General features: G+C 40.0%; 1 protein-coding gene across 1 annotated transcript in view; it reads left to right on the forward strand.

Moving 5' to 3' along the window:
* The window catches only part of LOC135201419 (ranBP2-like and GRIP domain-containing protein 4), a 279,898-nt gene that overhangs the window by 215,406 nt on the left and 40,195 nt on the right, over positions 1 to 24,297 (forward strand). Inside the window, 6 exon segments of the mRNA XM_064230328.1 lie at positions 1,524 to 1,718; positions 8,023 to 8,109; positions 13,694 to 13,842; positions 13,990 to 14,863; positions 19,155 to 19,276; positions 19,453 to 19,617. Of these exon segments, the coding sequence (XP_064086398.1) occupies positions 1,524 to 1,718; positions 8,023 to 8,109; positions 13,694 to 13,842; positions 13,990 to 14,863; positions 19,155 to 19,276; positions 19,453 to 19,617 (1,592 nt within the window).

A 24,297-nucleotide genomic window follows, 5' to 3' on the forward strand; every position in this document is an offset into this window, starting at 1 on the left:
CTTGGTATAGGAACATATAAGGCATGGTATGAAAAAAAAATAGATTTGTTCATACACGAAACAAACCTTCGGTCTTAACATAGGATTTACTACTGTATAGACTATATTAAAAGTACTACCACTTAAAAAAAAAATTATGCATAATGTCTCTTTAGGATATCAGTCATGGTTACCATGCTGCCAGCTATTACCCTTACACTTCCATTTAATTCTTTTACACTTTCATTTAATTCTTTTTGATTAGACAATATATCCTGAAAAATATCAGAAACATCTGCCAAAACCTCAACTGCTTCTTGCTCCAGTAGGCCCAATCTCACCAAAGCTTCCTCTGAAGGTTCTAGAGCTAAACTTTCATGAGGACCATCACCTAAAAAGGTTATAGTACAGAAATTAGCTACTGCAATAACTGGAAAAGAAACATCAATGTAATTGTGTAATTATTGACTAATTATGATCAATGACTTCCCACATCTCTACCTCATCAAAGGAAAAAAAAAAAAGTGACACTGATACACAGATAGAGTACATAACAATTACTTGAGTCACAACTAGGCATGGTTTGGTTAGGTTAGGTTAGGTTAAGGTTAGGCAAGGTTAAGAATTGGTCTTGTAGATAAGACCCTTTTAAAAATACGGACCCCAGTTTTATCCTTTTGAACGGTTCCCATGTTTGTGTGGGACTGCTATTCTTCAAAAGCTCCCTAACTTTTTACCCTAACCTAACCTATTGATTAAATGGTTAACATTCATTTGCGGCAGAAATGCCAAACATGAAAAATCTCTTAGAATTGTGTAAAATATATAAAAATAAAATTATCTGGTTAGGCAAGGCATAGGTATTGGCAACTTATGCAATAATACCTACAGGCCTAGGCATATCATCACAGCTTAGGCTAAAACATTCATTTCCAAGCAATATCATAGGATACTTTTGCATAGCCTAACATAGAGCCTACTAGGAATATATCATAAATAGCATGAAGTTAACAGTAAAACATAAGCCAAGGCCTAGCCAAAACCCGCTTCAATCTAGGTATGTATGGCAATTAATCTATGCTAAATTAGCGAGGTTGCTTCCTTTTCTTGGCCACAGGGTCCTTCGTGCCGCTCTTTAATCGCTCTGCCATCAACAATCAGCTGATATGCTGCTGTATTGTGATTGGTTCTCATTCTCTAGGCACGCTATGATACAGGCAATGTGATTGGCTGGACTATCCAAAGGCACCTTTGACAAAAAGGCAGCCTTTTCGTGCAAAGGCACGTCAAAGGCGCCTTTGAAAATCTTTGTGTATGCGATTTCGCCTTCGTCGAGCCTTTGGGAAAGGCATCTTTTTGTCAAAAGGCACCTTTGCGTAAGGCTTGTTTTGAGTAAGGGGCCCCAGGTGGTTATAGACAGTCAATTCAGGTCAGCCAAGTTTTCTTTTATTCAAATACCAATCACTCCAATTGTTACAATGATATAAGCTAATGGTAAGTATCCCGATAATTAATCATAATATGAAAATTAATTTTTTTATCAGGCACATCTGGTTCCTTGTTTGGAGGTGCCACAAGTGGTCAGTCATTCAGTGAAGGATTATCTGCTGCTGCAGCTGCTGCTAAGCCTAATGAACCTAACTTCACTGTGAATGTTTCGAGTAGCTTTTCTTTGAAGTCTCCACCCACAAGCACTCCTTACTTTGCTGGTGGCTCTCAAGTCTTTGGGAAAGGCTCAGGTAAATCTAACTTTGTCTTGTTATTTAGGGTCTTACCAAGCAATTATTCAGCTGTATGATTCCTTCACACAGCAGACCACTTCCAGTAAGCAGGTATGATGACGTCACCCCTCTCAATTGGATTTCTGCTGGCTCCTAAGTAACATCGGTAGTTCTGTGGAACTTCTTCGTTGTCATTTGGAGGTTTTTTGGTTTTCCTGGATATTGGCAACGTACAATTTCGTTGTGGTTATTGATTTTTGTCATCTGGAGTTAGGTTTTGCATAGATGGCTGGGAAACTAGGTTAGTTGAAGAAGTGTAAAATGCTCACTCTAGATGCACTAAATGTAGGGGGCCAGGATTGTTTGAGGGAGCAAAGATGTTCTGTGTGTCAGGATTGGGACGAGGAGAAATGGAAACTGTATATTTCACTCAAGAAAATGTTGCCAGATAGGAAGAGAAAGGCAACCCCTAGAGCTGTTGGTAAGGCTAAGTTAGCTCCTTCACCTTCCCCTGTGTTAGTGGAGACCTCTATACTCATGCTACTGCACCTATTCCTGGTAATATCTCTCCCATTCTCAGTCCTCCAACTCCTTCACTTCCTACTCTTGCTAGCTTCCCATGTTGCATTTTCTGATACTTTGCCAGCCTTGAATGAAGGTTCGAGAGGAAGTTAGAGTATTTGGCCAGAACCATGGTGGAGTTAGGTCCCCCATGAAATTGTCCATGGAGAAAAGTGAGGTAAATGTGACGAGTGCTAGTGCAGTGCAGTCCAAGGGGGTGGCTGCCCGTCCCTCCAGTTCTCCAAGACTACGGTCACTGTCCCACTCCCCTGCCTTGGGAAGAAGACATACTGGAGGTCCAAGGGAGACTAGTGGGGCTTACCCACGGATGGTCGCTCCATTAGTTGATCCTGAAGTGTCGTATCAGGCATCAACTGAGTGCCATTAAAAAGGAGTCTCTATAGTGCGCAGTTATCGTCAGATCCCAGTGGTTCATCTCCTCCGGTCATCAGCACTAGTTGGTTAGTCCCCTATCCCTGTCAAGATCTAGGGGTACAGTTCCCTGTTCCCGCCCGTCTTGTAATCTTATGGTTTTGACTTGCATCTCTGTATACTCAACTGAGGAACGACAGGTGTTGGTGCCAACTAAATGAACAGTTCCCTCTTAGTCAACTTGACAGACTTTGACTATAAGTCTGAAGCCTGCTTCTACGTCTAGGAGTAAGTCTTCATCATCTGTTTGCTCGGATCTATTCCAGCAGGATGATCCATCTTTGGCTCCTTTTCAACAGCACTTTGAAGAGTAGTTGTCCTTCTTCAAGTGTAAGATGCCGTTGTCGAAGGAGGAAGAACTGGCCCTGTCTCCTGTGTTGTGCAGAGGAGGAAATGCAGGAGCAAGAGCAGGAGTTTAACTACTCGACTCAACCTTTGACAGCATACACTGCATTAATGAGATTACTTTTGGAATATTTTCTGGACCGTTTCTCTTGTCCACCTCTAGTTCGCCTCCTTCGATCTTCCTTGTGAAGAAAGAGAAACAACCAGAAGATTTCCTTCCTAATTTAGTCCTAGTCCTATCCTTTGCAGCTAGGAAAGCTCTTTGCCTTGTACATGAGTGGCTGTTCGTTAAGAGAGAACAAAGCAAAGTGTCTTTCGCCTCCCCTCCTTCGATGCTTGTAAAGAAGCGTTACCATCTCTACTTGAAGGGGGAAGATCCTTCCTTGGGAGTATCTGTCTCCTCCCAAAGGGACTTCTCACGCCTGGTGAACTCAAATAGGAGAGCAGCATTTTTGGCTGTGATGATGTTCTTTTCTTCATCAGAGATCGACCATCTAGTTTGCAACCACTTTAAGGTCTTGGGAATTTTCAGTTTTAGACTGGTCGATCGGAGAGTTGGCAAGGAAGTTGGAAGGCTGCCCTTTGCTTTCTGAGGATCTTCGGGAGGATTGGTTGCGCGAGTGCATTTTCGTTCTGATAAAGCTGTTAGAGATGGTGCAGATGAAATAGTTTCCTGGTTCGCCATGGGAGTGTTAAAAAAGCATGAGCTGTGGTGCTCTTTTACCACTAAAGAAGTAACAATGATCCAGAAGTCTGCTCTCATGTTCTCCCCTGTGGTTGAGTCACACCTATTTCCTCAAGATGCAGTGTAAGATATCATATCGGCTCTCGAAAAGAAGTCCACTATGGATTTGCTTGTACAATCAACTAAGCGCCTTAAGTTCTTAACAGCAGTTGTGATGCCAGCAAAGTCCTTTTCGCCGCCTCAGAAGCAGCCTTTTCATGGGGGAAAGTCGCACCCTTTTACCAGACCTCGTGCCATCCTTTGCCCACCTTCTAAGTCCATGTCAAGAGTTTTGGGAGGAGTGGAAAAAGAGAGGTGCAGAAGCCAGGGTTATAAAAGATTTATGTCTGGGCCAATCCATTCCTTTCAGGGAAAGACCCTTTTTCAAGGTCCCCATCATGTTAACAGCATACTCCATCGGCTCGAGATGTTTTTGGCGCTTGAGCAGGAACTAAAATCCCTTTTTATCAAACGTGCAGTGGAAGAGGTCACCGACTCGTCGGACGGGTTCTACAACAGTCTATTTGTAGTCCCCAAACCATCAGGGGACTGGAGTCCCATTTTTCATGTCGGCCCCTTGAATCCTTATGTCCCATGGGGATTGGATGGTATCCCTCAACATGCAGGATACCTACTTCCATGCCCCAATCCATCAGGACTTTAGGAAGTACCTCTTGATATTTTTTTCAGAACAAGGTCTTTCAGTTTTGGGTTGCCGACAGTGCCTCAGGTGTTCATGAGGGTTCTTCAAGTCCCCAGGGACAGTGGTTGCAATTGATGGGGATAAATTTGTCTATTTGGATGACTGGCTTCTTTGCACCTCTTCGGAGAGTCAGTGCGCAAAAGACCTGGAGATGACTCTGCCTGAAGTAAAATTTGGGCATTATGTAAAAATCCCAAATTATTCCTTTTCAGAAGGGTTTCTAATTGGGAATGAAACTGGACACTCAGACTTTTAAGGCTTTTCTGTCCCTAAAAAGAGACTTTTCAGGATTTTCTGTCCCAAAAATAGACTTTTCATGCTTTTTATTCCTTAAAAGCGTGGAGTTGGATCTTCAGACAGTTCATCATTTCCTTTCCAGTCCGTCAAACTAAAGAAGTACAGTGAATGAGTTTGCTGAGTATCCTCTCTATGATAGAGAAGTTCATGAGGCTAGGAAGGCTACACTCGAGGACTCTACAGTTCTTCCTCAAGGCAAACTGGTGTAGGAAGTGCCAACTTGACTTAACAGTTTCCCCGCACAGAAGAGATGAAGAATGATCTCTTGTGGTGGAATTCATGAGAAAGAGTTCAGGAAGGTGTCTCTCTTCTTCCAGTGAACCCATGCCTACAGTTTTATTCAGAAGCATTGGATGTAGGTTGGGGAGCTCTTTTTCAGGATCACAAAGTGTCGGAAGTTTTGATAGTCTCAATCTCAATAATCCTTCCTCATCAATATCAAGGAGCTTCTGGCAGTGTTCCTGGGCCTTCAGGATTTTGTGCAGCTAGTCGAAGGTCAGGTGGTGGCCGGCCATTCATGCAGACAACTCCACAGCCCTATCCTACATTTGGAAGCAGGGAGGGACTCGCTCATTCACTTTTTTCATGACAGCATGGGATCATCATTTTTTGGGCAGAAGAATATTGTATAAATCTGGTTCCATGATTTGGTTGGGGGATAGATGAACGTATTGGCAGACAAACTCAGCAGTGGATGTGAAGTTCTGCCATGTGTCTGGATCTTTGGAAGTTTTGGGGAAAACAGTTTATCGATTTGTTCATAGCATCCAGGAACAACTGTTTTCAGTTGTTCTGCTCCCCAGTTCCAGATCCTCTAACCTGGGTAGTAGATGTGATGTTGCTGGACTGGTCAGGGCTAGATGCTTATGCTTTCCCCCCCTTCGGGATCAACAAAGTAAAGCGACGTTAAAAACTATTTTACCTGATGTTAATATCTTTTTTGGCCAAAGAAAGTAGTTTCCAGGCCTTCTCTACATGGTGGATTTTCCAAGGCTCCTGCCTCAAAAGTCACTTTTCAGACAACCTCACTTCTATCGCTTCCACCAAGGGTTGTCCACTCTTGCTCTGACAGGCTTCAGACTGTCAGGAGCCTTGTCAGAGCAATTGCAAGATGCAGACACTATTTCTAAGAACCTTTACCGATGGAAGTGGAATGTCTTCAGAGGATGGTGTATTAGGCTATAGTCTTTTCTTCTGAGACCATTGTGAGTCAGCTTGCTGACTTCCTTCTCTTCCTGTGGTCTACAAGGAAGTTATCCCCTTCTAATTTTAAGGTATATTGAGCTATGCTCAGTTCAGTGTTCAAATTTAGGGGACTTAATCTGTTGTCGAATAGTGATCTGACAGATCTTATTCAGTCTTTTGAGACATCGAAAATGCCTAAGGACTGTATAGCATGGAATCTATATAAATTGCCCTGGCTTCAGCAAAACTTGTCAGTGAAAGCCACACTGTGGACAAGAGAGTTGGTGTCATTCAAGGAAATGCAGTTTGTTCCTTAGTGCTTCACTTTTTGGCAAAGAACAAGCTTCCATTAGACCCTTGGCCTCGCTCTTTCGTCGTAAAGAATATCATGGATATTCTAGGGCCAGAAGAGGAAGAAAGACAGCCTGCCCAGTAAGAGCTTTGAGATATCTTCACAGAATGGTGACAGTAAGAGGTCTTCAGACTCATGGTGTTCAGCGAAGGATCCTTTTCGTCCTCTTTCCCAGAACGCTGCTGTCCTCCTTAAGATCCCACAGCATTGAGACGCACGCCCAAGTTAATGAGGATTCGTTTCCGGTGTTGAAGGTTTATTGCTACCTCCCTGGCATTTTGCAATAACTTATTGTTAACAGCTATTTTACAGTTGATGTTTTGGAGATCAAAGTCTGTGTATGCAACACATTATTTGAAAGAGGTCGAGACCGGGTCTGAGAACTGTAGGACTCTCAAGCCTTTACAGTTGCAGGTATGGTATTAGGAAAAGCAACATAGGGGGTTTTCTGTCCCTCTATAATTTTTGCCTTGTATCAAGGTGGTCGCTTTGTTGGGAAGTGTGGAGGTACTTAGTACCTGGAGTACCCTCCAGTCAGTTTGGAATAAGGAAATTTGTGTTTATTGCTGTAGGTAACTGTCTTATTGTTTTCATTGTTGTATATGGTTCTCGCCCAGGACAAAGGCATTGTTAATTTTGTTGTTTCCTTGCTAAGTTAGCAGTTAGACCCATGACTTCAAGGATCATTCCACTTTGTAGAGGATGCACGGTCTAGCTACCATTCTCTCTACTAAGTAAGCTGAGCGCCAACCAGAGGCAGTACTCGCCTGCAGTGGCTTGCTTACAAGGTAAAGCATGACAAGTATATGTTTTATGCTATCACATTGTAACCCCTTTTGAGAAGGCGTTATCTCCACTACCTTCCACCTTTCAATATGAAATTAACTGAATAATTGCTTGGTAAGACCCTGAATAAAAATTATATTTTTATAATAAAATAAGGTATGCTTACTGAGCAATTGTTTGATTCGAGCGCTCCCTCCACACCGGTGGAGTTTGTGGCTGAATTCCAATGGAGAGGTGTGACATTGTCATACCTGTTTATCAGAAGTGGTCGATACCTGTTTACCTACTCTAGCGATGGCGGCTCCAATACGAAAATTTTTGAAGTTTGGTCTGCCGTCCATAAGAATAATTTCTTAGCAAGTATGAATAAAACCTTATTTTATTATAAAAATATAATTTTCATTTAAAGTATTACTTGTTACTAGAAATTTTCTCGAGTAAAGTATGGGATGCTGCAATTTTAAGGGCACCTCATTTATTTGTCATCCACATTCATTCTTTGATAGGTGTATATCACATTGCCATTAATCATATACAGTGGATCCTCAACTACGGTGCCACCAATTTATGGCGATCTGTTTGTAAGGTGCTTTTTCAGCACCGTTGAGCTCCAAGTTAACGGTGCTTATATTGCTGTTAAAGCCCTGTTAACAGCAAAAACTGACTTACAGGGGAAATAGACTCGCAACATAAGTTTTTAAGATTCCTAAATCCAAAACAAGAAACCCATCCATAACTCAGACAAAATAGTTTGGAGTTAAAAGGTTTGACAATTCATTTTTGAGTTAATTAACATTAAAATGAGTTATTCACTGGGAGTGCCCAGTGTGTAGTTTATAACCATTTAATTTTATTGTAGCATTGGTAATTCATTTTTATTGTGGTATACATTATACAATTGTTCCTACAGTTGTTTCTTACCTCCCTTTTTCTTTAGTGTTTGGTGGAGTAGCAGCTGTTTCAACACCACAAGGTTCAGTTTTTAGTTTCGGTGACAAGTTTTCTACAAATGAAAGTACCCCTGGTAAGGTTAAAATTTTTCTGTTGACCTTTCTCAGTAGTTGTGACGCCTTCATTTATGCAAATATTTATTTGTAACATGCCTGTTCCTAGAGGATACAAACCTTTTGTCTTTGTATAGCTATACCTTCAATAGTCAGTGGAACTAGGTTACAATGTATTTAACTAGTGGGAGGTACTGTACATGCACTTGAAGTCAAGTAATGATTTTTTTCATCACCCATGAATGTAAAGTAATTATTTTTTGATCACCCGTACTCCTACTGAAACTTCTCCACTGCTGCTGAACTCCATAACCATGAATCTTGTCATTGGAGGTCTGAGTCATGTTTCCCCCCTATAATTGGTTCTTAAACTTTGGCAGTTTTGAGGATTGAATTTTTACTGGTACAATGATGGTACCAGATTGTCTTTCAAGGCAGTATGACCACCGAAGGTGTTTAGGGTGTGACAGGGTTTCTGGACACTTGTCACCCTTTAATATAGATTCTCGTTCTGTTTGTGGCTTTTTCCGGGGTCAGGATTTTATGCTGGCTTCTACCTATACGTATTTGTTAGGGATACAGGATAGTGCACATTACAACAATTGTTTCATTTAGTTTCCCTTCTCTACTTTCTCCTGCATTGCCAATGTCTAATGCATCCATCCCTTGGAGACTAAGAAGCTTCCGAGCTTTTACCTACAGCCGAGAGTTCCACCCCTTGTACAGTAATTTTTCAATTATCCAGATTAATAGTGTAGAAACCTGAATCAGGCAAGTAGAAAAAAAAAAGAAAAAAAAAATTAGGAGTGTTCCCAAGGTTAACTCCTTACCCTTCCTCACCTAACCTTGTCAATACCACATAACTGTAAGCACTCAGTATGCATGTAAACAACAACTATCACACTTTAAACTGACAACTTTATGCAAAAGGCAATTACCTACCTTTTTACTCCATAGTTTTGAATTACTGCATAAATACACTGAAAAATACAACCCCTTTTTCTCTCGTAAATGATACAGTTCAGCTGGTGGGTTACCTGTCTGTTTACCTACAGCCTAACATGGTTTTATGACCTTTCCATTAATGTATTTCTATACAGCAACTTTCATATCAGTTGTTACCATATTGTATTACCATACTCTAGATAGAAACTGTGTGAACTATTTACCTATGCTAGGTGTTGCACTCACAGTATCCATTTATATAAATCAAGTAGGCTATTACAGCTAGGTAAGATAAAGATAGTAATGGTAATGAAACTGATATTTTGCATACTGAATCCATTTATATGGTATTATTTTATATCATCATTGTAAGATACATAATAAAACCAATATTCAGCCACTTGCAATTTTACATTTGAGAATCAGCTGATTGACCCTACACAGGAAAAAATTAGGAAAATTTTTTGTTGCTAAAAGAAACTAATGTATCGCATGCATGAGAATTATTATTATTTTTTTTTTTTTTTTTTTTACGTAATGTAAAATGGGCATACAAAGGTAAACACGTATGTTGAAAGTAAAATTCCTCAGAATTGCAAGATGGCTGTTTTCTGTGTGTGTGTGTGTGTGTGTGTGTGTTTTTTTTTTTTTTTTTTTTTTTTTTTTTTTTTTTTTTTTTTTTTAAATATTCAATTCAAGAAATACTACTGGAGGTGACTTTTGACTATCAATAATACCAGCAGTGACGTCATGCAGCCTTTGGCCAATCAAAATTTGGCTCGCTGTGATGTCGTGCTGCTGAGAAGATAGAGAGGCTGCAGCAGCAAGTATGCCCAGGAAGTAGTTTGAACCAACATCCCGGCAGCCAATCATAAATCAACTGCCAGTCGCTAGCCAATGAAAATGCAGTGCCCATTACCAGAAATAGCTAAAAATCAGAATTGACAAAATTAGCAATATGCTTTAAAACTTTACGGGTTATACCTTGAAAGTTTAGCTAACACCCCAGGCATTGGAGTAAAAATTAAAGTTCATAATTACTTACAGTAGAGCCCAGGATATCAATGCTAATTCGTTTCAGAAGAAGCGATGAGATGCAATTTTGTCGAGATTTTAATTGATTTTCCCCTAAGAAATAACTGAAACTGGATTAATCAGTTCTTGACCATTAGTAATAACTGATGGTCAAGAACTGTCCTTGCCTTTTTATACAAAACATTACCCATAAATGTGCAAGTTCAGTGTTAAATAACATATCGTATTCAACACACTTTAAATATATACATTAACTGAGGGATGTGTATTTCTGGTGACAAGTTCACTCTCGACGTGGTTTGCAAGTCACCTAAAGCCGTATTAACAAACAAAACTGCCCTACGTACGCCCAATTCGGCCATATTACCGATGGTTGATTGAGCACCGTAGGCTAGATTAGGTACGTAGTATTTACTGTAAGGGGTAAGCATAATTCTCAGCAAATTAATAAAGCATTAAAAGTAACCCGAATTATGTCAAGTTATCATAAACTTAAGAAAAATTCCTTGTGTTGCTAGCTAGTGGCCGGGAGCATCTGTAAACAAACCATCATTAGAGTCTACTGGATACTGTATACAAAATCTCTTTTAAAAATCTTTCAATACATGTTATGATATTTGAATTATTTTTTCTCAAATTATCCTTGTAAAATTGGGGCACTTTTCATAGCTGCTTTATAGTGTGACATCATTGGAAGTAGATCCTCATAAATGTATTCCTTTAAAATTGGAAAGAATCCTCATATTAAGGATAACTAGGGAGCTGTCAATATTGCAAAAACATTTAATTCGATTATAAAATACTACCAAGAAAATATTGCCCCTTAGTAAACAACAAGGCTGAGAGTCAAGCACGACTGGGAACTACGAATTACGAGCATCGTAAGTCAAGCACAACTGGGAATTATGAATAATGAGCAGACTGCAAAATGTTTTGGCAGGCTAAAGCATTATCTGAAACTGGCAAAAAAAAAAACATGCAGCCCTTTTTTTTTTTTAATATACTACATTTATAAATAAAGTAGCTGCAATTCTTAATCCCAGCTTTCTTTTGTAAAGTAAGTTCCATTCTGCATCTGAAGACAGTGATCATATCAGTAAAATGAAATCGGCTGATATTTTAAGAATGTAAACAAAACCAAATTGCGCACATGAGATCGCTCTTTTCGATTTATAATTCTATAATATGGTAATAATACATGCAATATGATTAGTTACAGTAAACCAAGGGTTTTATTAAAATGATCATTATTCTCAATACAAATATTATCGACTTTTGCTAATGAATACTACCTGTCGGTGCAACACCTAAGGTTTTTTAATTACGGATGAAGCGATTGTAAACCTGTACAGACATAAGCAACCAAATTGAGAGATGGCCGATTGCCGATATCATTTGCTGTCACTATAAAAGGAAAAATAATGGAGCAGGCTAAATTAATGTTCAGAACTGGCAAAGTCACACTTAACGCTTACTATACAACTGAGTACTGTATGTGTTTCAAACCCAACTTTGTTAATTTACAATAAAGAGTATTCAAATTACATCTCTTCTACCATCCAAGTAGATGACAATGAAGATATCGATAGTATTCAATCAGCCAGATTTTGAGAATGCAAATGGCATATGATGACGATGTTTATATTCTGTAATATACGTTTAACTTTTTCAAATAATAATTTTCTCCGCAAAATATTTACTTATGTTTAGGCTTAGAGACCTATTCAGTTTTAGAATTACAGATAGAGATCGTATTACTGTAACAGAGTGAGAACTCGCTCATCCTAACTTTTAATTTTTGGTAATTAACCACAGTAATTGCTGTAATTACAGTTGTTTTGTGTACAGTATCAAAGTGTCATAGTTGTGACTGTAGCAAACTATTGACTCAACTAAGGACACTTCAAGGGTTAACTTATCATTAAAAATCTTCAGGATTGTAAGGTTGTCTCAGAATGCCTTTTTGTGGTTCTTGCCATTTTCCTCACGAAATGGGCATGGGAGCAACACCTAGCGGCAACTGACCGAACCACTTTTGATTAAAAAATCATATTCATTAGGTCGGATTCCAGATTTTTGTTTGAGCTCTGATGCAACATTTACCCAAAATTTTGCGTTGAAATCTGTATGTCAAGTTCTAGTACAATCGGGGTCCAGGTCTCTACTGTACTTTTGACATGTTAATCTTTGATGCGTTGCTCACCAGTTTAAGCAACACTGAAAAAATTATAATTAGAAAATAGAGAAGAACTTCTGTAAAATTAATGCAGCTTATGCAGCAATAACCTTTAATAAAACATGATTAAAAGAGGGTTTACTTCCAGCATATTATTATTGTTATTATTATCGTACTTCGGCAGCAGACCCTCTCTCAAGCATACTTTATTAAAAGTAATGGCCACTTCAGCAGCATTACACTTGTAGAGATTCTTCTCTATTTTACGAATAGCGGTTTTTTTCATGCTACTAGACAGGCTGGTAGAGTGCTAATAGAGGTCATGATCAAATACAGTGTCAAAATAGGTGTATATATTTGAACTTTACAGATATACTATGATACCATAGTCATCAAAGTCATTAACGATTCTCTCTCTCTCTCTCTCCCTCTCTCTCTCTCTCTCTCTCTAAGTGAGCTTCGTCTGGGGCTGTCAGACATCCTCGGGCTGGGAAGCTGAGGGTGGACTGATCTTGGTGTGGTGTCTGTCCTCCTTATATTCAGGGTTGACCGCAAGGGGTCTGCCCCATGCTGATCTTCTTTTGGCTGGTGGTGGTGAGTCTTCGTTTTCATTGGTCGCTTGAGCCAGATCTCAAGCCACTTTCTCCAAGTCGATGGTTGCGATGCTGCAGGTCTTGCAGCCGTCTAGACCTGAGCGGCGTGGTAACGTTGATGGGCGTTGCGCTACGCTGCAAGGCGTCACTGCTAATTTGATTAACATCAGCTGCAGGAGTACCTTGTTTGGGGCGTTGTCTTGATCAGCGGTGTCATTGTTGATGGCAGGTCTTCTCATACTCGTAGGGAGGAGAAATTCTTCCTGCGTTGTATTCAGTGTAGGTTTTATTTGCTGGATGAGAAGCGCCTCCAGCAGGCACAATCCCCTCCAAATTTTCATGGTTAATCTAGTTCCTAGCTAAGTCTTCATTGTCTGCAGAATTGAGGACATTGCTGGAGAAGGATGCATCAGATGTTGTAAACTGCTGTTTTCAGACTTCTGTTGTCATCTTATCTTGGAGATGTTGACTCCAGCATTTAAAATGTAATAAACTAGTTGTTCATACGTGAACAAACCTTCGGTCTTAACAATAGAATAATTTCCAGCTCTAGATTGGAACACTGGCAGCATTGCAGAGGCAGTGTAAACTGATTTATAGCAAGCAAGAGTTCGCGATTTTGTAATATGTAACCAAATTTTGGCTAATTAGCTCAAAAGGTCAACTAGGAAAAATGGTAAACAATGGAATAGTTAGGACTGGTTGAATTATTACTCCCCAAGTTTATTTTACAAGCATTTGGGATAGTTTTCAAACTGGTGAAAGATATATATTAATTTTGAAGGTAAATCTATACTTATAGATTTGCAATATCTATAACTTTGCCAGCACTTAATTTTTTTCCACTTTTTTCAGTTGAAATTATATATGAAAAGAAAGCAACTCCAGAGCAGATAGAACGAGCGCGAAGTTTAAAATTGCCAGATAATTTCTTCCTTTATGAAGATGCAGTACCATGCCCAGGTTGTCGGGGTTGCACAGAGGATGAAGATCAGTCTTGCAAGGTATAATATTTTTTTTATTGCAATGACTTAGAGTTTTCCCTCAAAACATGGATTTTCAATTTTTGCATAATTAAGGGTATTGTGATTTTGAAATGTAATATTTTATGAATATTTAATCAAAAAATTCTCTTTTTTTTTTTTTTTTAGGGAAGCAAAGAACAGTCACCAGTGGAAAGCAAAACCCAAGCTGCATCATCAGGTTCTCTCTTTGGAAACTTGAGTGGCACTCAAACACAAATAAGTAATTCCACAAGTTTGTTTGGAGGGTCAGTGAAGTCTGGAAGTCCTTTTGGAAGTTCAACTCCTACCTCACAAGGCCTGTTTGGAGGGCCTAAATTATTTGGGGGTGCTGTAACAACTACAGCAAGCATTTTTGGGGGAGCAACCACTACTACAGGGAGCATCTTTGGAACTTCATCAATGACAGGAAGCATTTTTGGAGGAACAACCACTACTACTAGCACTTTCGGGGGAACTACTACAACTGGTAGTATATTTGGAGGAACTTCGACATCATCACCAAGTATCTTTGGAGGAGCGACGACAACCACTTCAAGCATAATTGGAGGAGCTGCTACTACCCCCTCGGGCATTTTTGGCAAAGCCACAACTACACCAAGCATCTTTGGTGGAACTGCAACAACCACAGGAAGTAGTTTTGGAGGGGTTTCAAGTTCACCAAGCATTTTTGGAGGAGTCTCCTCATCATCAGCAACTACACCTACATCAAGCCTGTTTGGTACAGCCACTTCCACTTCTTCAAATGCCTTCGGAAGTTCAACTCCAACCACGACATCCAGTCTGTTTGGTGGAATTGCATCTACAAAACCAAAGTTTTTTGATTCCTCCTCAAGTGGTGGTTTGTTTTCATCCTCAGAGTCTGGTGGCTTTTTATCAAATAAATCTTCAACTTCCCCTTCGTTATTTGCCCCTTCATTATTTGGAGGCCAGCCTGGTAGTACAATGTCTTTTGGTAGTATTGCTAAGGAATCCACACCATCGTTGGAAGCTAGCCAAAAAGGTATGTTTCATGGAAAACCCAGTGAGGGTATTCGGTGATGATAAATATTTTCGTTAATATGTTTTGTTGAGTTACTGCTTGCCATTGTTGATCTTGTCCTTCTATTCATGTAAGTACTTGAAGTTTTAAATTTTTTTGCGCAATAATGTCCTTTATATCCATATTTTGGCAGTAGTATATTTAGATATATGTAGCCTAGACCTTTTGTGTAGAAGATTATTAACTAGGATTTTAGGCCGACCTTTTCAAAAACTCTTTGGATTAATTTTTTGAAATGGTAATAGCAACTGTTATGTTGCTTAGTTTAATAATACTGAATTCCTTAATATTCAGATGGAAGTTTTATTTTTGGTGTGGTGACATATTTAGGAAACAGAAGCTAGATAAAATATAAAAGCCGGTAATCTTGACAAAATTTTTTCTGCAGAGTAAATATCTTGGATTAGCAGCATACTAAATGAAATAGATTTGAGCGATCAGTGAATTAAACTAAGATTTTCCTTAACCTAATATATTCCTTAAGATTACAGTTCACAACTTATAATCTAATCTTATCCTCTAATGCCTAACTTAACTTTACCCAACCACCTGCAAATCTAAACTTAATGCCTTAATCGTAATATTGCACCGTTACTGCTTGGACTTTTAATTTCCTTGTGTCAGCAGCTTCTTCTGCAGAGAGCCTCTGGTTGTCCTTTTCCAATTCCTGAATCGACCTCCCTCAGCACCACTGGCTAAACACTCCTACTTTACTCGAGGAGCGCAGGTGAAGGGGAGCCTCAGCTCTCGCTCATTCCCATTCAATACAAGTCTCCAGTGAAAAAAAGAAAACCCCATTATAAATCAACAATCCCTAACCCACAAGAACAACACAAATATTATAAAACTAGTTTAAAAATTCCCTAACCCAATCAACCTAACAAAATAATAATAAGCATCTCAGTGACGTGGTTGATATGGTGTTGGCGTATCACCTTGGTGGCCGTGAGGTAGATTCTAGGGCATTCCATTGAGGTGTGAGAGAGGTGTATTTCTGGTGATAGAAGTTCATTCTTGACGTGGTTAAGAAGACACGTAAAAACACCTTATGTACAAACAAACAAACAAAAAATAATAATAATAATCAAACATTCATACACTTTCACACATCATTATACTACCACATCATGTCACTCATTTTGAGGTGGATTCTCAGTATGCATCACTTTCAAAATGACAGCCTAGAAGACAGTCACCATCACCATTGTGTTGAAAATTAACAGTTTTTGATAAATTACTCCAACATTGTTAATAACAGTGTAATTCAAGTGGACTGAGTAACATTTTCAGGCTCACAGGATTTGTTCTTAAGTGAAATGTAATCTAGAGCATTGACAAAGCTTTAATTCCACATGAATGTTGAAATATGTTGGTTACCAGTATATTATGGTATTAAGTATAATGGAAAGGCCAAAATATTCTTGTTTCTTTCAATGACTTTTACAATCCCTGAAATTCATCATCATCATAGTGAATCCAGGCCTTCTGGAAGAAAAACTGATATCATGTTGAAATAAAAAGATTAAGCCCATTATTGGACTGTAATGGTCTTCATGTAAAAAAGGATGCCTTTGTATCAACATTAATTTCATCAACATCTTCAACATAATCAGGTCTTGAAGTTCAGTAATTAAGTTTTAAATAATATAGATATCTACTCTTTTTGTTGAAGAACCCTTCATGAGAATCAGCATCAAGTCAGTGATGTGTCTAAACTTGGTATTGATAACAATAGTACCTATCATGAAGAGGCCTAAGCTATTAATTAAAAAATTATAGGGAGAAAGTAATAAAGCATGGGATTATAGCAGTGCTCCTCGAGGATGAGCATTGTAGACTGGACCTCACATGAAGTATTTCACTTAATTTGTAAAAATACTCTTTTGTTATCTTATTAACCCTCTTACGCCTAAGCCCTAAAACCCAAAACGTCTCCCGTATGCCGAGGCGAGTTTGGAGTGAGCGCGGAAGCGGAAAAAATAATTTTCTCAAAAAATCACAGCGCACTTAGTTTTCAAAACTAAGATATAATGCAACCATCAGAAATGAACAAAATATCATCATATATAAATAATGCGATATATGGTAGCGACAAAAAAAAAAAAAAAAAATTCAAACATAATTGTATTCAAATCGAGCCGTGCGAAAAACGGTTAAAGCTAACGAGTTACTTTTTTTTTTTTTTTTTTCCGTTGTATTTTACACTAAATTGTGATCATTTTCATATGTAACACATTGTAAAACGATCAAAGCAACACAGATAAAATATTATCACAAAATGTTGCATGAATTCGTAACGCGCGGACAATTTGTTTCAAAATGAAGACAAATGATTGAATATTACGATACTGTAAGAGTTTTAGCTTAGAATTGCAGTTTTCAACCATTTCGGACGCGTTAAAGTTGACCGAATTTCAAAATTTTTATATATATTTTTTTTATATGCAAATATTGCAAAAATGAGAAAAGCTACAACCTTCAAATATTTTTGTTTGTATTCTTCATGAATTTGCGCACATTTTCATATATGGAACTCTATAAAAGGCCTAATATGAAAAGGAGCAAATGTTAGGAGAATGCGACGTACGCATTTCGGAGATTTGCGGCCGTGAATCGGCAAGCTGAGGGAAAGAAAGTTTTTTTGTAAAAATTCACCATAAATCTAAATATTGTGCTAGACACTTTGAATTTGTTTCAAAATGAAGATAAATGACTGTATATTACTAGATTGTAAGAGTTTTAGCTTACAATTGCGTTTTTCGACTATTTCGGTAGTCAAAAGTTGACCGTACGTGGTTTTTGGGTCACAGGTAGCCGTGGGCATTCTGGGTATACATGCCCCGTGACCTGGTATAGATGCCATTAGTCCCTGGATCTCACAAGTGTAATTTTAATTCTACCGGTTTCCAGCTTGGCGCTAGTAAATCCTAATGTTAAGACCTCAGGTTTGTTAGTTATGAAAAATACAAATTAGTTACAAATTTGGTATTTATATGCAAATATTTCGAAAAAAAGAAAAGCTACAACCTTCAATCATTTATCGTTGTATTTTACATGAAATTCCGCACATTTTCATATACTATAAAACTTTATGTAACGGCTAATTTTAAATGGTGCAAACATTTCGACAATCGCACAAAAAATTTTATCTGAAGAGTTACCGTGCGGACGTAAGGAATTTTTTTTTTTTTTTTTTTTTTTTTCATAAATTCACCATAAATCTAAATATTGTGCTAGAGACTTCCAATTTGTTTCAAAATGAAGGTAAATGATTGAATATTACTAGAATATAAGATTTTTAGCTTACAATTACGTTTTTTGACCATTTCGGTAGAGTCAAAGTTGACCGAAGGTTGAAATTTTTGCACTTATCGTTATTTATATAAAAATATTTCAAAACTGATAAAAGCTACAACCATGGATTGTTTTTAGATGTATTGTGCATGAAATTGCACACATTTCCATATATAAAACTTTATGTAACGGCAAATTTAAAATGGTGCAAACATTAGGACAATCGCACAAAAAAAATTTATCTGAAGAGTTACCGCGCAGACGTAAGGAAAAAGTTTTTTTCATAAATTCACCATAAATCGAAATATTGTTCTAGTGACGTCCAATTTGTTGCAAAATGAAGGCAAATGATTGAATATTACTAGAATATAAGAGTTTTAGCTTACAATTGTGTTTTTCAACCATTTCGGTAGAGTCACAAAGTTGACCGAAGGTTGAAATTTTGGCACTTATCGTTACATATTTATATAAGAATATTTCAAAACTGATAAAAGCTACAATCATGAGTATTTTTTGTTGCATTCTACATGAAATTGCACACGTATTCATATATAATACTCCATGTAACGGATAATTTAAAACGGTACAAAAATTATGTCAAAGTGACAAAATAATTTTTGAGATGTGTCACTGATACTTTTTAGTGCGATAAGAAAGAAATTCGCACTTGCGCGCCTGCGTAACGATTGTAAACAAAACAACGCCTTGATCCATGAACTCCCAGCATCCCCCAAGGCACGTGATTCAAAAGTTTTTGGCTGGTAGGCCTATAAGTATTTTTACACGGATTTTTAAAAAAAACTTTTGAGTCTACGTATAATACGTCCAATCGGCATACGGGAGACATTTTGACTCAACGTTTAATACGTCCAATCGGTGTAAGAGGGTTAACTAGTGTGACTATGTATTTGTTTACTATTTTAAAGTACATTGAACAGTGTATGTTTCTTCTTTATAGGTGCGGGTAATTCTGATGGTTGGCTGAAAAAGGGGCAATCAGTATTTAGTAGGTTGTCACCCAAGAAAGAAGGTGATGGAGATGGAAAGGAATCTGGAGCCACTGTACCTGACGTTGCTAAGGTACGTTGTGAATTTGAATGTATGCTTAACGTATGAAGAATTAATGATTATTGTATTGATAATTATTGTTTGCATATCAATTCCACTGAGCATCATGGACTTGTTTTTATTTCTTAATCACAAGCCTTTGCTTAAGTTTTGTGCTGTGTTGATAACTTTGACATTTTATCTTTTAGTTGAAAACTCCAGAGGAAGATTGGGAAGTAATTTTCTGCAATCGTGGAAAACTCTTATATTATGATACGTCATCAAAGCAATGGAAGGATAGGGGTGTTGGTGATTTCAAGATTTTAACCGACTCTGGAAAAGGCTGTTATAGACTTTCACAGAAACTAGAGAAGGTATAGTATAGTTTATTACCATGAAAGAAGTGATTCAGATGTAACCCTACGGTAGTTTACCATTGACTTTTTATAAGTGACTTGCCCAATAATTACGTTGCTATAGTTTTCCATGTAACGGCAACCTAAATACAAATGTCGTGAGTAGTTTGTGAGTAGTGCTCCAGTTGCTCAGTGTAGGTACACAGTGCTGTCCGCTAACAGCAACACTTACTGCAGTGTTCATATTTTCTGGTTATTTCACCAGATTTTGGAACGCGTATTTCAAAGCTTTGAGCAGAGGAGTCTTGTCTTTTGTTTGTTATTAAATTAATTCAGATTATCATCAAGCAGCTACTTGCAGTCATCGAGAATAGTTTAATCGTAAAAGAATAATTCTCGAATGTTATGATTTCCTTACCTGACTTAGGCTATGTGCAAGTTGGTTGTTAATAATTGCCCTTAGTGATTCTTGATGTTGCATCATTCCCTTAGGCCAAACTTTTTGTTTGTTCATACACGAAACAAACCTTCGGTCTTAACATCAGGATTTACTAGCGCCAAGCTGGAAAACCGGTAGAATTAAAATTACACTTGTGAGATCCAGGGACTAATGGCATCTATACCAGGTCACGGGCATGTATACCCAGAATGCCCACGGCTACCTGTGACCCATCAGTTATTTTCCTACCGCCTTTAAGATAAGACGTGTTACTGTCTATCTCATTTAAAGCCGGTTTTTCAGTTTGCCCGTTCTTTATCCATGCATTTTTCATTTTTTATTTTTCATCCTTTTCTTTCTCCAAGTGTGATCAGTGTGTGGTAAGAGTGTATACGTGGTATGATGGAGAATTTTGCCTCAACATCGGGATCGTCTACCGCTTCGAAGAGGAGACAAAGGAAATGCCCAGGAGTCAGTGGCTTCCCTTGTTCTAGGTTCCTAACCTCGGTGTCGACGGATCCTCATCCAAGTTGTAGTAGGTGCAGGGAAAACGTATGTACGGTTACTAATCCGTGTTCTGTTTGTCGCGGTTGGTCGGTGGAACAGTGGAAGAAGTTCTATGGGAAAAGCCAATACAAAAGAAAGGGGGTGACGCCGACCATCTTTGGATGACCAAACCTTACCGGCTTCTTTTGTATCGGTAATAAACCAGGCTGCTCCATATGTTTCTCCACCTGCTTTTGAATTGTCTCATACCCCTTCGGTTTCTCCTAGCGGTTTCTGTATCGGAAACGTCAGGAGGGGCCTTGGGTAATTTTATGAATAATTTGCACTCTCCTTTGTTCCCAGCAAGTAGAGGGGGAGATCCGCCATCTTTGTTCCAGGCTCCTGCTACGCAAGCGCATAGGTTAGATGGTACGTGGTCAGCGCTAGGCCTACCAGGCGTACCAACCTTGGATGGTCTGCTTGCGCATTATATGACGTCACGGTTCCAGCAGGGGCCGGCAGCGCTGAATGTTCCTCATCCCCCGGGCTTGCAATTTATGGGAATTAATGCCGCTGCTTCTCCATCCCACTCAGTATTTACAGCGATGCAGAACGTGGGAGGTAATTTGGCAGCAAACGTGCGGTTACCAGCAGAAACCTCTCAGTCTCTCCCTACGCGAGCGATGACGTCACAACATACGTCACACGGGTCTGAGATGGCAGGCGTGATGACGTCACAGACCGATTCTCGGCCTTTTTCGCTGCACCCAGACGCTAATACGCCTTCTGATCCGTCAATGCAAACTGTAATGCAGAAGTTACAGGATATAGAGGAGAGAATGAATAAGAGAGACAAAAAGAAAAAGTGTGATTCGCCTTCTTCGTCTTCTTCCTCTAGTTCGGCGTCATCGCTAAGTCCGATAACGTCACGGCGAGCGCCAGTCAAGCGTTGGAGGAGGATTCGGGAGTTCCTAGCGGATCCTCGGGCCAAAGAGAAGAATCAATTCTTCCTCTCCTTCGGACGAAGACTGTCATTTCCAAGTCAGCAAGAAGGTCGGAAAATCAGTGGCTATTAAGCACAAGGTTGCCAGACGAAGCCGTTCGCAAGAGTCCGAACAAGCGAGAGAGGTGACGGCCGGCGAGCTAGCGGCCGAGCGGAGTTGCCAGTTCGGATCGCAAAAACTGCGATACCTCTGTAAAATCGACGTTGGCGGCGAAAGGTGCAGCAGAGGATGGAATGCAGATCCCAGTTTCGCCCGTAAGGCCGTTCAAAATACGTACGAAGGACGATAAGGCTCCTATTAAAAGTACAAAAAATAGAGAGTTGGCAACCTCGGCGGATACGTTCGTGGAAGGCAGTGTCCGTCTGGATAGAAGGCCGAGGCCTGGCTCGCCGACGCTCGAAAACGATGCCAATGCTAATAAAGACGAACTTACCTCTGTCTTAAGGGAGCCTTCATCTTGGAGATCTAGACGAGATTCTCGCTCTAGATCCGTGAGCAGAGAAAGAGTGAGACGTTCTCGTTCCCCTGCTGACTATCTGGGATCGAGCCAACAGCGGCCAGCAAAGATCAAAGAGGCCGCGGCCGTAGGGGCAGGCGGCCGTGGAATTCCGGGCCGTCTGTCAGAAGATAGAGGCGAGATAACATCTCTCGTGACGGAGAGTGGTACACTAGAGCCGGAGGAAGGAGAAAACCAAGAGTTTCTGGCCTCGTATGCAGAGGTTATTGATTTGATTCGTCAATTCAATAGCCTTTCGGAGAAGACAGAAACACCGGCCAGTATGCTTCCTCCTGGAATTGACATGGCGTTTGGACTAAAGAGGGATACCAAGGTGTCGTATGAATTGCCTTGCTCGAGTCATGCGGATCGGTCTTGCAACACGTAAAACGCAAAGATTGCAGGGAGGGATAATTCCTTAAGATCTAATAGATCATTTAAATTTATTCCCCCTCCAATGATAAAGCAAAGGAAATATTATACGACACCGAAGGTCCCTTTGCTGTCTAGACAAATGAACCCTAATGTTGTAAGGTTAAGGCCTGGATTAACCTTAGATCAGGTTAAAATGGAGTGCCCTTCGATGACGTACCAAGAGGCTGCCACGTTAGAAGCAACAGCTTCTTCTGTCTTTCAGGCTGCGTCCTGGTTAGACCTTTGGTCAACAGCAGTGGCGAAAATTGCATCCTCGGAAGCAACAAGGAAAGTAGTAGATGAACCATTGTTCATTAGATTACTACAGGTCAGGGTTCCACCGAAGGCTGATTGCGTACCTGACAAACGTAAGTGCCAATGTTTGGGCAAATATCCTGCTAATGAGGAGAGATGCAGCATTGGCTAGACTAAGCCGCAATGTGGATTTGGATTCCCTGTTAGCAATGAGGAATGGGGATATCTTGGAATCGCAACTACTGTTGCCAGAGGTCATACTGGAAGAAGCGATAGATAGAAGAAGGATGGACACTAACGATAGGTTGGTGCAACAGGCAGTTAGGAAAACCTCTAACAGTCAAACTATTCCTTTGGAGGGAAGACAACAGCAGATGTCTCGAAAGAAACCAGTGAGACATAGCATCCCTAATAGAGTCACAAGACCCTCTTCCCCAAAGAGGATAACTCATCGGCCCTTTCACAATAGAAACAACAGAGGAAGGGGCAATAGGGGAAGGGGGAGAGGCTCAAGAAGATAGGATGGGCGCCTCCCATCACTCGGCACACCAGTGGGGGTTGCCTGCAAATCACTGGAAGGTGTGGCAGGAACTAGGGGCAGAGCAGTGGGTGGTGGATGTTCTCAGGATCGGGTATTTGATTCCGTTCGAGGTAACCCCGCCCCTGACAGATCAACCATTACCCCACGTCACTTATGCCCACAGATCTCAGAAGGCCACTATTCTGCAGGACGAAGTGAAGAAGATGATGGAAAAAGGAGCTGTGCAACAAGTATGCAGTCCGACAAAAAGGCTTCTACAGCAGGAATTTCCTGGTACCCAAATCCAACGGGGAGTGGAGGACAGTAATAGACCTGTCAACACTGAATCTGTTTATAAGGAAAAAACCAGTTTCAAGATGGAAACTCCGAAAACGGTTCTACAAGCAGTCAGAATCGGAGACTTTATGCTGACAGTCGATCTAAAGGACGCATACTTTCAGATACCAGTCCATCAGTCTTCAAGGAAATTTCTCCGCTTCAGTCTTGCAGGGAAAGCTTTCGAGTTCAAGGTCCTGTGCTTCGGATTGACAACGTCTCCTCAAGTTTTTACAAGAGTGTTCACCCTCGTGTCGGCATGGGCGCACGCTCAGGGGATCAGGCTGATAAGATATCTGGACGATTGGCTGGTGATAGCAAAGTCCAGGGAGAAATTACTCGGGGACAGGGCGACCCTCCTGCAGCTTTGTCACAGCCTAGGTATTGTGGTGAATCAGCAGAAGTCGCAGCTGGATCCAAGTCAACGTTTGGAATATCTGGGAATGTGATAGACACAACAACAAGCCAAAGTATTCCCGACAGACCAAAGAGTACAGAAATGCAAACAAGTGGTGAATGCCTTTCTGGGAAAGCAGACACAGCCAGCAAGACAGTGGCAGGTGGTGCTGGGAATCCTAACCTCCCTGGAGAAGCTAGTACCACAAGGAAGGCTACACCTTCTTCGGTCCCTACAATGGAGGATGAAGGAGTTTTGGTCACCAACAGTAGATCACCCGTACGAGCAAATTCCCTTGTCGGCAGAAGTGAGGAAAGACTTGCTGTGGTGGGTGGACGACGACAATCTGAC

The sequence above is a fragment of the Macrobrachium nipponense genome, chromosome 28 (assembly GCF_015104395.2).
Source record: "Macrobrachium nipponense isolate FS-2020 chromosome 28, ASM1510439v2, whole genome shotgun sequence".
NCBI lineage: Eukaryota > Metazoa > Arthropoda > Malacostraca > Decapoda > Palaemonidae > Macrobrachium > Macrobrachium nipponense.